General features: G+C 43.2%; 2 protein-coding genes across 2 annotated transcripts in view; one reads left to right on the forward strand and one right to left on the reverse strand.

The window, feature by feature from the left end:
* Window positions 1-13,513, reverse strand: part of Iqgap2 (IQ motif containing GTPase activating protein 2) — a 236,914-nt gene that overhangs the window by 70,721 nt on the left and 152,680 nt on the right. The window lies entirely within an intron of this gene.
* F2rl2 (coagulation factor II thrombin receptor like 2) lies at window positions 15-5,777 on the forward strand. The gene is given in 2 exon segments (XM_048368332.1): window positions 15-429; window positions 4,491-5,777. Coding segments are annotated over 2 exon segments (1,131 nt in total). The 5' UTR covers window positions 15-365; the 3' UTR covers window positions 5,558-5,777.

The following is a 13,513-nucleotide window of genomic DNA, read 5'->3' on the forward strand; positions in this document are numbered from 1 at the left end:
TTTACTGTCCAGGCTGGCTTTGAATGGCGGTCCTCCTGAGTAGTTAAGATTACAGGTATGAGCCACTAGAGTTCCTGGCAAGTTCTGGTTATACCAGAGAAAGCTACAGCATCTCTTCAGCACCTAAGGCCTGTTGGGGGTGGGGAAGTTAGGCGACTTTCTCCAGAGATAATGCAATTTGCTCTGAGGCTTGGCCTGAATTATGCATACCGAAACTTCTGTATCACGTAATTTCCCTACAGAGGAACTAGGGCAGGTTCCTGCCCACAAAGTACAGCCAAGACAACTTGCTTCAGCCAAGAGAACAAGTATCTACTTGCTTCTGTGACTTTACGCCTTGCAGAAGTGGGTTTTGGGACTCCAACATGAAAGCCCTCATTATGACAGCTTCTAGACTACTGCTCCTGCTGTCCACCACTTGGCAAACGGGTAAGTTCTTTTCTTCTGGAATACAGGATGGCACTGCTAATGTTGTAAGAGTCAACAGAACCTAATTCTCTGGAAATTCTCATGAAAAGTACGAACCAAAGGGTTACTACAAGGCTGGAGTCCTGGAGATGAGTCCAGAGATGTCCTCTATTAATATCTAAAAATTCATACTAGAGTCAAAATTTTAGATATAGTTAGGTCAGAAAGCAATATTCTTTGTGACAAGTGTTTGCATTTGTAGGAATTTCCTTTAATTTTGGAAAGATAGGACTTTTTCCCAAAAGATGAAAAGAAGGCTCTGCCAGGCACCAGTGGCTCACGCCTATGATCCTAGCTATGCAGGAGGCTGAGATTTGAGGATCAGGGTTTACAGCCAGCCAGGGCAGGAAAGTCCACAAGATTCTTCTTCTTCTTTTTTTTTTTTTTTTTTGTCAGTCCTGGGCCTTGGACTCAGGGCCTGAGCACTGTCCCTGGCTTCTCTTTGCTCAAGGCTAGCACTCTGCCTCTTGAGCCACAGCGCCCCTTCTGGCCATTTTCTATACGTGTGGTGCTGAGGAATTGAACTGAGGGCTTCATGTATACGAGGCAAGCACTCTTGCCACTAGGCCACATTCCCAGCCCAAGATTCTTAATTCCAATTAACCATTCAAAAGCTGGAAGTGGAGGTATGGCTCAAGTGGCAGAGTGCCAGCCCCGAGTGATAAAGCTTAGGGGGTAGCGTAAGGCCTTGAGTTCAAGCTCCAATATTGGCACAAGCTCACAAGCATATGTATATGTATATATATATACACACACACACATATATACACACATATATATACATACATATGCTTGTGAGCATATATATATGTGTATATACATGTATACACATATGGCAAACCAAGTTTTGACAAATAAATGGGCTCAGATCTGGAATGTTCATGGAAAATACATACAACCAAGTGAAATGAAGTCACTGTTGAACATATACAATGTCTTGCTCAATTACAGGAATTTTCAGAAAGCAAATACTTGGTCTTAGCAGCTCCTTACCCAGTCTTAAAGGGAAGTTTCTTGGACAGTGTGATTTGTAGCCTTCATTCTCCAACTTCCTGCCTACCTTTCGTTAAAGCTATGCATCCTTAGGGGAAGTTAGACACACGTTTTCTGAACTGCAGATGTGCGGAAGCATTTGCGTATCTGGTGACATGACTTGCCGCTAATCATTCTGTCTAAACACAGACCCAGAGGAAAGCCACTTTCCCAGTTCTCTGCTTCAGTCTATGCCTGTCCTTAGATGATACCTGATCACCCTCAGGCCTAGTTGTTCAGATTACACTATCTCCATCTCAAACACTGGATTCATGGAATTCATGAGTTATAAGTTCAGAGGTTTAAGGGTCTACTTTGAGGGTCACATTACAAATCAGAAAGAAGCTATAGAAACCAAGAGTTAATTGCAGAAAAATAATGTAATGATAAACAGATTTAGATATTCAAGATTTGTTGAAAGTATCTATTTAGGAATTAGGATTACTAAAATCAACATGCCAACAAGCTCTGACAAATATTTATGGCAGATAGCTGGTGTGTGTGTGTGTGTGTGTGTGTGTGTGTGTGTGTGTGTGTGTGCATTTTAAATCATTTCTAATTTCTTAAGTAATCTTAGTGATTCCATCCTCTTACTTTCGTTTTCTCTTCCCTTAAAAATGGGACATTTTCTCTACTTTTTTTTAAATTGTCAAAGTGAAGTACAGAGGGGTTACAGTTTCATATGTAAGGCAGTGAGTACATTTCTTATCCAACTTGACCTCCTCCCTCATTTTTCCCCTGCCTCCCCCTCCCCCTTCCACCCCATGAGTTGTCCAATTGTATACACCAAATGGTTTTGTAAGTATTGCTTTGGGTATCATTTGTCTTTTTATCCTTTGTCTCTCGATTTTGGTATTTCCTTTCCCTTCCCTAGTTCTAATACATGTATATACAGTATCCAGGGTGTTTTTTTTTTTTCTCTAAATTCTGTTTTGTATTTTCTCTTTTTACATCTTTGTCTTGGTTATATCCATTTCTCCTAAATTAAAGAATCATCTCTATATGTTAAAAAATCTACACATTCAATTTGGGTTTTGGACTAGTCTTCTAACCACTTGCAAGACATTTATATACAGTTACCCCACTCCAATAATTCTGGGGGTTTTTTGCCAGTGCTGGGGCTTGAACTTAGGGCCTGAGCACTGCCCTTGGCTTCTTTTTGCTCAAGGTTATAGCACTCTACCACTTGAGCCACAGCGCCACTTCCAGCCTTTTCTATATATGTGGTGCTGAGGAATCGAACCCAGGGCTTCATGTATATGAGGCGAGCACTTTACCATTAGGCCATATTCCCAGCTTCCCCCCCCACTCCAATAATTCTAAAAAATATGAGATGTTAATTTCTTCCCTATCCTGCCCCTTGGTTTCTTATCCTATTCTCAATTAATGGCATACTTCTCCAAGTTTGGAACCCCCCGGAGATCTTGCCTCTTGTTCCTCCCTCCCTGCCCCCAACACACACCAAGTCCCTCTGTACCCTGCTTGCCCTCCTGGACTCACGTTCCCTTTTTCCTAACCTTAATATCCTTAGAGTGGGAATAATTGCCATAGCATCCAAATCAGACTCCCTTCCCACTAATGCTTAACAGTCTGTTCTTTCTACCTCCACTGAAGTCATCTAGAATATGAGTGAAAGTCACGGTTACACTAGTTTCCTGCTGATGCTCTAACAAATGATTATAAATTGTTTAAAACAGCACAGATTTATTAACTGGTAATTTTGGAGGTCAGAAGTATTAAAATCAAGGTGTTTTGTGGCAGGGTTGTATTCATTCAAGAGGATTTGGACAAGAATCTGACTTCCTGCCTTTTTCTGACTCTAGAAAATGCCTGCATTCCTTGGCCCAACCCCAACCCTCCCTCCATCTTCAAAGCTAGCAGCACAGCCTCTCCAAATCTGTCTGATTTTTACCCTCTTGCCTTCCTCCTATCAGGGACTCTTAGGATTACATGTGACCCAATCAGTCCAGGATACTGTAACTCGTCCCATCTGTAAAGTTCCCTATTGCCCTATGAAGGAACACACTCACGGGTACCTGGAAGCGGCAGATGGAATCTTTGTGGTGCTATTCTGTTCACCACATTGGCCGGTACTATGATTGGAGCTGGGTATGCTGTCTCATGAATGGGCCATCACGTCTTAGGATAGTCTCAGGACCCTTCAAGAACTTGAGTATAATCTATCTTTTCAAATTCATCTCTCAGATGCATTTCGTTAGTATATGACAATGAATTTTTGTGTGTTTTCTACACCAGTCTAAGAGTTATTTCCAAACAGCAATAACATGTATTTGAAATTCTACACTTTCTTAAACCTTTATGGCAATAAAGTGTCGACTATCCGTAAGTATACAATGAACATTTCCTGGTACTTATTGGGTATTCCCAGACCCTATGCCCACTTATCACCAGAAAAATCTAATTTATTAGACTCCACCTCTTTATATGCCTTGTTCATCTTTGCTCAAGTTCATCCCTTTCTTTGACATGTTTCTTAAATCTGAATATCTATGTAGCTTATTATAGTCAAAATAACATTTGCCTATAATGTTTTGTTGAGGTATTTTTGTTTCTATTAGTATTATTAACTCCTTTCATGTAAGGATCTGTCATCTGTGTGGGTTGCGTGTATGTACTGGGGCTTATGACATACACTAAACACATGCCTATGGATTACTGATTATAGGCAATATCAGGCATATATATGTATGATAATGAAAATAAATATGTGATGTAATATTAAAATATATAATGAGCTTTTAAAATAAAAATGGCTCTCAACCCTACAACCACATAAATTATGGAACATAAATACGTCATTTGAGGCTAAGGTTATGGCTCAATACACAGAGGACTTGTCTAATAATGGCGAGGACCTGAGTTTAAATCCCAGTACTGCCCCAAATAAAATACTCCATTTAGTATTTATACCAACTATAAAGTGAGGCTTGGCCAAATAATCATGTGTAACGATTTCCTTTCACCTACAGGCAAGGGGAACACTGCAGACAACTCAGGAAAACCAGACCTAACTGTGAGGACTTTGCGTGGTGTCCCACCGAATGCTTTTAAAGACTTCCCACTTTCTGGCATAAAAGACTGGACAGGAGCCACTGTAAATGTGAGGTGCCCCGAAGAAAATATTTCCCATCTTCACATGAATAATGTCACCGTAGGGTACCTGACAAGTTCCGTAAGGACCAAACTGATTCCCGCCATCTACATCGTGGTGTTTGTGGTTGGTATTCCAGCCAACAGTATGACGCTGTGGAAACTTTTTTTCAGCATCAAACCCATCTGTCTGACCATCTTCCACACCAACCTGGCTGTGGCCGATATTCTCTTCTGTGTCACACTGCCATTTAAGATTGTGTACCACCTCAATGGGAATAACTGGATATTTGGAGAGGTTCTGTGCCGGGTTACCACTGTGCTCTTCTATGGAAACCTATACTGCTCCATTCTGCTCCTTACCTGCATGAGCATCAGCCGCTACCTGGCCATTGTTCATCCTTTCACCTACCGGAGGCTGCCCAAGCGCAAATACACTTGGCTAACCTGTGGCATGGTATGGGTAATGGTGTTCTTATACATGCTGCCATTTTGCATCCTGAAGCAGGAATTATACCTCCCACAGCTGGACATCACCACCTGCCATGATGGCTACCACCTCTGCGAGTCTTCCTCCCTCTTCCAGCTGTGCTACTTCATCTCCTTAGCTGTCTTTGGATTCTTAATTCCATTCATGGTTGTTGTATACTGCTATGCAAATATCATCCGCAGACTGAACGTACATGATCAAAGATGGCAGAGGTATTCCAAGGCGGTTGTCTTCATCATGGTGATTTTTACACTTTGCTTTGCACCAAGCAATGTTTTACTTATTGTTTATTCTGCTAACTACTATAGCCACAATATGGATGGCTTATACTTTTCTTATCTTATAGCTTTGTGCCTGGGTAGCCTGAGTATTTGCTTAGATCCATTCCTTTATTTTCTCATGTTAAAAATGTTAGATTGGTCCACTTCTTAGCTGACCATGGGGAAAACATCTTAGAGAACAGGGAAAGTTATCTACAAAGACATACTTGGGACACATATGCTGAGTGCAAGCACCTCTAGTCTGTTGCTCCATGTTTTGAGCTCTTCAGCCACAGTATTTCAAATATCAAACATTACAAAAGCACTAGTAATTGCTTTTATGTGTAAGAGTGCTGTGCTGTCCCTTAGCTCTTTTGCTCAAGGCTGGTGCTCTATCACTTGAACCACAGCTTCACTTCTGACTTTTTGGCGGTTAGTTGGAGATAAGAATCTCAGGGACTTTCTTGCCCTGGTTGGCTTCAAACTGTGATCCTCAGATCTCAGTCTCCTGCACAGCTAGGATTACAGGCGTGAGCAATCAACCAATCAACAATGGGCTTGGTAATTGTGCTTTAAACAGTACTTGATCAACACTGTAAGAATGTCAGTGCAGGAGGAAAGTAATCAGTCTCTTCTGGCAGTGACACATTTCCATTTGCCTTCCTGACACTGCCAGTGCTTTAAAGTGCCTGCCCCCTCCTGTGAGAGGCAACACCACCCCTGGGATTTAGCATTCATCTTAATTCTGTCTTCCAATTTCTTTTTTTTTTTTTTTGGCCAGTCCTGGGCCTTGGACTCAGGGCCTGAGCACTGTCCCTGGCTTCTTCCCGCTCAAGGCTAGCACTCTGCCACTTGAGCCACAGCGCCGCTTCTGGCCGTTTTCTGTATATGTGGTGCTGGGGAATCGAACCTAGGGCCTCGTGTATCCGAGGCAGGCACTCTTGCCACTAGGCTATATCCCCAGCCCTCTGTCTTCCAATTTCAATCTTTGCTGTGAACCTTACTAAGTCCTTTGTCCCTCTTTCACTTCGGACTTTTTTTTTTTAAATTTAATTTTGTCAAGGTGATATACAGAGGGACTACAGTTACATTATGTAAGGAGTACATTTCTTGTCATACTTGTTACCCCCTCCTTCATTTTTCTCCCATCTTCCTTCCCCAGTCCCCCCACCCCCGAGTTGTGCAGTTATTCCAACATATTGTCTTATATCACTGTTGCACTGGATTACCCTCTATCCTTTGTCACTTCTGACTTTTAACTTCTGACTTGTCTCCACTGCTAGCTTTTCTTCTATTTCACAGATCATGCCAGGTTAACCCTCCTTAGATGCTAATTGCTGGTGGTGGTGGTGGAGGTGGTGGTGGTGGTGGTGGTGGTGTGTGTGTGTGTGTGTGTGTGTTGTGTTGGTATTGTGATTTGATTTGCGCTCAGGGCTTGGGCACTCTACCACTTGAGCCACACCTCCATTTCCTGTTTTATTGGAGGATAAGGGTCTTATGGACTTTCCTTCCGGGACTGGCTTTGAGCCTCGATCTTCAGATCTCAGCCTCCTAAGTAGCTAGGATTACAGGTGTGAACCACTAGCATCTGGCCATCACGATCATCTACAGACACCACTGCTTGTCAGATCTTCAGATTGTCATGCAGGGCTAACGTTCCGACCTGACCTTCTATGATGCCTCAGTGAAAAAGCCCTAGCCAAACCTCTTTATCTCTGCCGTTTAACCTCTGTCCCTGCAAACATGGGTTCAAACATCTTTGCCCAATCCTGTTCCTTTCCTGAAGTCTTGAAGGATTGTCCTTCCTTATTGTCATGATGAAAGTGTCATTTCTCTCATCTGCACTTCCAAAGTACTTCCTTATACCTTTTACCCATAGCTCATTCACACGTAAATATTCATTCTATAAACAATGAAGTATGACATAGCCAGTCTTTTCTATAAGTTCCCCATGTACGGGTTCAGCCAGCTTCAAAATTATTGAAAATAATTTGTGTCTGTACTGAATATTTATTTCTTGCCACTATTCCCCAAACAGTGGTCTTTAACAGCAGAATATAAACACCACAACTATTTACCCAGCATTTACCCAGACTGCATCCGCTATTATAAGAAATCCAGAAATGATTTAAAGTCTATGGAAGGGTACGGAGAGCTTATACACTAGCACTATACCATTCTATACAAAGGACATTAGCATCATGGATTTTAGTATTGGCAAGAGTCCTGGATTCAGTCCCTTGAGGCTAATGAGGGTCAACTGAACAAGGAGGTTCTTGGGACCATGCTGGGTGGATGTGCTTCCAAGCTCTATGATGCTCTGCTCCGTGTTTTGCACATTACATGGCTGATAGGATAAAACCACAAAGCATCTAAACAGGATGAAAGCCCACTCACTTTACATTAAGAAGGAACTATCTTCTGAATGAAGATGACAGCATTTCTAGCAAAGCATGAAAAAAAGGAAGGACATTCAGCTAAGAATATATCTATCAGGTCATTTGGAAGTTTCAAAAAGCAATGTCTCAGCTAGGTACTTAGGGCTCATGCTTGTAATCCTAGCTTACTCAGGAGGCTAAGATCTGAGAATCCAGGTTCAAAGCCAGCCTAGGCAGGAAAGTCCATGAGACTATTATCTCCAATAATCTACTCTCAAAAAGCTGGAAGTAGAGCTCAAGTGGTAGAGCACTCAACTTGAGCACAAAAAGCTCAGAGAGAGTGCGCATGTGCGTGCACACACACGTCTGTAGCTAGCTTTCTTATTCTTTCTACTACGGAAAAGAGTATTTATAAATTTCCAGTATACCCTTACAGTTAACTATATTTCTCTTAGCTGAAGGATCAAATAAGAAAAGAAAACCAACCTGGCTAAGAGTGAGGTGTTGAGGAAACCCTCAAGCATGAAGCATTGAGGAGAGAAACTGTATCTGTAGGTACAAGCATTTCACCAGATCCTTCCTAACAATGATCAAAACAATAAAAATACTTAAGTGAATACTTTTAAATGTGTAGTTTTTATTCAGTCTCAGTTCTTTTCTCTTGTGCCAGTCCTGGGGCTTGAACTCAGGGTCTAAGCACTATTGATTGCTGAGCTGTTTTGCTCAAGGTTAGCGCTCTACTGCTTGAGCCGCAGGTCCCCTGCCAGCTTGTTTTGGTATTTAAGTGGAGATAAGAGTCTCCGTGGACTTTCCTGATGGGATGGCTTTGAACCATGATTCACAGAACGCCTCCCCCCCAACACACACACACAGAGCTCGAGCTGTAGCTCAGTGGCACAGTGCTTGGCTGGAATGCACAGGGCGGCACCCTCAGCACTTTGATGATGATGAGTTAGAAAGTGAGCCGAATTTAAAAAGAGCACTTTAAGTAAAGAGGAGGTATGCTTTGGAATTGTATGATTTTTAAATCTGGTAGCATCGGCCAATACAACTCCAGCCTTAGTTTTATTGGTCAGAAGTGGGTTGATCGCCGATCCCACAGCCAGGCCCCTACTTTCCATACTGATTGCTCCATTCGCATCTATAACGCGGCTGTGTCGCGTAGGAAGGCTGCTCAGCACAGAGCTCGCGCAGCATGGGGCGTACTGGAAGATCTATAGTTATCAAAGTCCCAAAGTAACAAAAGACGGTGTGACTGGGGCAAAACAGGGGTGGAGAAGCCTTGTTCTGGCTATGTGGATATTATATTGATAGCATCATGATGGGCCATACATAATTATCAAGACAGGCAGACAGGCCGTGTGCAGCCAGTGAGGGACATTATATATCTGTGCTGTTCCGTACTGCCTGATGTTTGGGGCTTTATTCAGCTTGTAGGCAGATGTTCCTCATCCCTGACTTAAAGGATAAACATAAAAGTACTGGAGCGAGCCAGCGCTGGTGGCTCACATCTGGAATCCCAGCTATTCAGGAGGCTGAGATCTGAAGCTCCAGGTTTGAAGCCAACCCAGGCAGCAGAGTCCATGAGTCGCATCTCTAATGAACTACCCAGAAGAAGCTAGAAGAGGAGCTGTGACTCCAGTGGTAGCACTAGCCTTGAGCACAAAAGCTCAGGAGGGGCATCCATGCCCCGAGTTCAAGCCACAAGACTAGTGCGTGTGTATGCACGCGCGCACCCCCCACCACGTGTGCACAGGTGCGGGGAAAATACTGGAGCTAGGTAAACTTGTTCAAGAGGTCAACAAAACCGATGACTAGGCTGGGAGGGCAGCACCACTTCTGTGCGGGCGTGCTCTCATGCAAAGAGATTTTGATTCAGAAAGATTAGCAAAAGTGCTAATCCAGGGAACATCAGCTGCCAGTGCTGACATTGCCGAACCTGAGCAGCAGCCTAACCCTGGAACAATCCCTCAAGAAACTGTTCAGGCTCTTACAATTGCTGCAAAGACAGTTGGTGAAATTGGCAACATCATCTCTGATGTAATGCAAAGGGCTGGAAGCTAGGCCTCATTGCTCTCACGCGGGATGGGAAAATCGTGAACTAGACATTAGACATTACTGAAGCCATAATGCTATCTCAAGGATATATTTCCCTAGACTCTAGCAATACATCAAAAAGTCAAAAACGTGAATTCCAAGTTACCTATGTTCTATTGAGTGAAAAGAAAAGTTCTAGCATCTAATCTATTACAGCTGCTATGGAAATTGTCAGAGCTCACTGTAAGCCCTTGGCCAGGCTTCAAGGTATAGGAATTTTTCAGGATCTGTGGCTATTAGATTGGGCTAAAATGGAAAAACAATGGTTATCTAACAGAGTTGAAAAAGTTCCAAAGTACATTCTGAGCTCTGAAACACACACACACACACACACACACACACACACACACACACACACACACACATACACACACACATTGCCAGTCTTGGGGCTTGAACTCTGGAGCCTGGGCACTGACCCTGAGCTTTTGCTCAAAACTAGTGCTCTACCACTTGAGCCAGTGTCACTCTTGGATTGTTACTGAGTAGTTTACTAGAGATAAGAGTCTGATGGACTTTCCTGCCTGGTCTGTCTTCAAACCACAATCCTTAGATCTCAGCCTCCTGAGTATATAGGATTACAGGTTTGAGACACCAGCACCGGCACCAGCTCATGTATTCATTTGTGAATAGGTTGAAAGTTGATATTTAGGTCTTTAGGTAGCAAAGGTCTAGGTTTTGGTGACAACAGGAATAACCAGCTGGAAGATATGGCTATGGTTACTGGTGGTGCCGTATTTGGCCCCAGAGGGATCCAGCCTAAAATCTTGAAGATGTCCAACCTCATGATTTAAGAAATGTTGGATGGGTCCTTGTGACCAAAGGTGATATCATGCTTTAGAAGGACGAAAAGAGACGAAGCGTAAATGGAAAAATGTATTCAAGAAGTCACTGAGCAGTTAGATTTTACAACCCGTGAAGATGAGAAGGAAAAGCTGGATGACTAAGTAGCTGTCTGGAGGCCGATGGGCCAAATGCTGTCCAAATGAACCAAAGGAAAGCTACAACTGTCCTTGGTGCTACGAGACTGGCTGAAGAAGTCCCTGTGCCTCTCACACAGGAACCCTTGGCTAATGAATTTTTAAAAAATGGTATAAAAGTTATTAGGAGAGTACTCCAAATTCTTGAAATGACTACAGTTAAGAGAGGGTGTAGGGGCTGGGGATATAGCCTAGTGGCAAGAATGCCTGCCTCGGATACACGAGGCCCTAGGTTCGATTCCCCAGCACCACATATACAGAAAACGGCCAGAAGCGGCGCTGTGGCTCAAGTGGCAGAGTGCTAGCCTTGAGCGGGAAGAAGCCAGGGACAGTGCTCAGGCCCTGAGTCCAAGGCCCAGGACTGGCCAAAAAAAAAAAAAAAAAGAATGAGGGTGTTAGTAGCCAAAATATGGAAACAACCCAGACACCCCACTACAGATGAATGGATCCAAAAAATGTGTACCTATACACAATGGAATACTACATAGCGATTAGAAATGATAAAATGATGGCATTCGCAGGGAAATGGTCAGATCTTGAACAAATAATGTTGAGGAAGACAAGCCTAGAGCACAGAGAACAAAGGTGCACGGTCTCCCTGATATGTGGATGTTGGGGCAGGGAGAGAACAGTAGAGATCGTGTCTGTAAAATAACAAACTTTTTTCAAATGGTATTTCCAGATGTTTTGGTCAGTGACTTTACATCATGTCTCTAAAACCAAACAATTACTAAATAAACATAAAAAGGTCTAGGATAGACCTATCAGAGGATCACAACAGCCCAACAGCTATGTACATATGATTATATAAGATGAGGCTAAGCAAAATGAACTCCAAGAGATGGAAACAGGAGGATTTTACTGTTGTCGTTATGTTTCATGTACTAGATGAATTTCCTATGGCGTACGCCCTGTGGTCACTATATATGATTCTGGTACACTGGATATTGTATATATGCTTATCTGAACTAGGGAAGGGAAAGAAAATTGAGGGAAGGTTTGTTGTAACAAGTATGACAAGAAATGTACTCACTACCTTATTATGTAACTGTAACCCCTCTGGTATATCACCTTGACAATAAAATTAAAAAAAAAAAAGAATGAAGGTGTTAAAGGATCTTTGAAAATTGAGAAAATCCAGCCAAATTTCTCAGAAGTTGGTTAGAGACTTTGTAAATGTGGCAGAAAAAGGAATCACTGATGGAAAGATGTTAAGAATTGCTTCATTGGATGGTACAGAATTGGTTTTCTGTTAACTACTTCAGAAACTGAAGTCACAGAAATTCCTAAAGAAAGACCCTGAAGTGGGTACAGCAGGAGTGGGAGAGGAATGGGAGAGGGGAATGAAAGGTAGAGTAGGAGGTAGTATGTTCTAGAACATTCCATTACTAGCAAACTATGTCAGGAAGCTCAGAGTAGGGTTCCTCATCAAGGACTTCAGAAGAGCCCTCTGAACAAAAGGACAGCTGACACTTAGGCAAATCATAATCATTCCTTACTGGTTTCCATTGGCAATACCTAATAGTTTACTGCTGTCATTATCCATGCCTACAGATAGTTTATTCCATACTTTAATGCAAAAGATATTTGTACATTCCTGACATTGATTACAAGAGCCAGGTTACCAACAGTTAAATGATAATTTGTTCTTGTTCACTTTGTTCCTGTCGGCAGTTTGGGGCAGCAGGCTGTTTTTGTCATTAAAAAAACCCAAAATTGTGGTCAAAGCAGAATTTCAGTGCTTGCTATCCAGGTGGGCTGTTCAGAAGAAGCCTTTCTATGGAGAATGGGAGTGATTGCACCCAGCAGGTGACTACTCCACCATGAAACCGTCTTTGTGAAATGCAAACGTGTCTACAGTTGCGCGAGCACATAGAGATGAGGTGCCTCAACCACGGTCTCGTAGCCAGGGGACGAATGGTGGATGACTCCCAAACAAGCGACTTCTCTTTTCAATGTGAGCAGTGGGAACAATGAGGACAAGGCCCACAGCCCCTGCCTAGCACACGAGGGCATGGGACTCGGGGCTGAGTCCTCCCTGTTCTATGTCCTGGCATTTGCCTGAGCTGCCCAGGCTCAGCATGTTCCAGATGAGACGGCACCACTCCACAGCCTCTGAAGCGTAGCTGAGGAAGGGGTCTACCAAGTAGAGCACCTGGAAGTGCAGAGAAGGAGCCCACACCCCCTGGAACAGCTTCCCCCCGCCTCACTGGGGCAGTCTAGCAGTGTGGAGCCAATGGGGCTTATGATTTTCCAATGTAAGCTGTATATGTACTCTTTAAAAAAAAACATTTAGAAATCCAGCCGGGTGCTGGTGGCTCATGGTTTTCTTCTTCTTTTTTCTAATATAAGGATCAAAGTTCAAAGCCAGTCTGGGCAAGAAAGTCCATGAGACTCTTACCTCCAACGAGCCAGCAAACAGCCCCAAGTGGAGCTGCGGCTCAAATGATGAGTGATAGCCTTGAGTGTTCAAATCCCAATCACACCAACCAGTGCCCAGCAGCAGCGGATTCCTTACTGGTACCAATAGTTCCACATCTAGACAAATAGTGCCTCATTTCAAGAGGACTCTAGCCATTTAAACCTCTTCCTAGGCCTAGACCAAATCACACTGGTACCCACTGAGGTCTTCCTGTACCACGCTGACCTCACCCCCTTACCTAAGCTTCCTTCCCCTTCCGGAACCTGTTCTACCTC

The sequence above is a fragment of the Perognathus longimembris genome, chromosome 19 (assembly GCF_023159225.1).
Source record: "Perognathus longimembris pacificus isolate PPM17 chromosome 19, ASM2315922v1, whole genome shotgun sequence".
Lineage (NCBI taxonomy): Eukaryota > Metazoa > Chordata > Mammalia > Rodentia > Heteromyidae > Perognathus > Perognathus longimembris.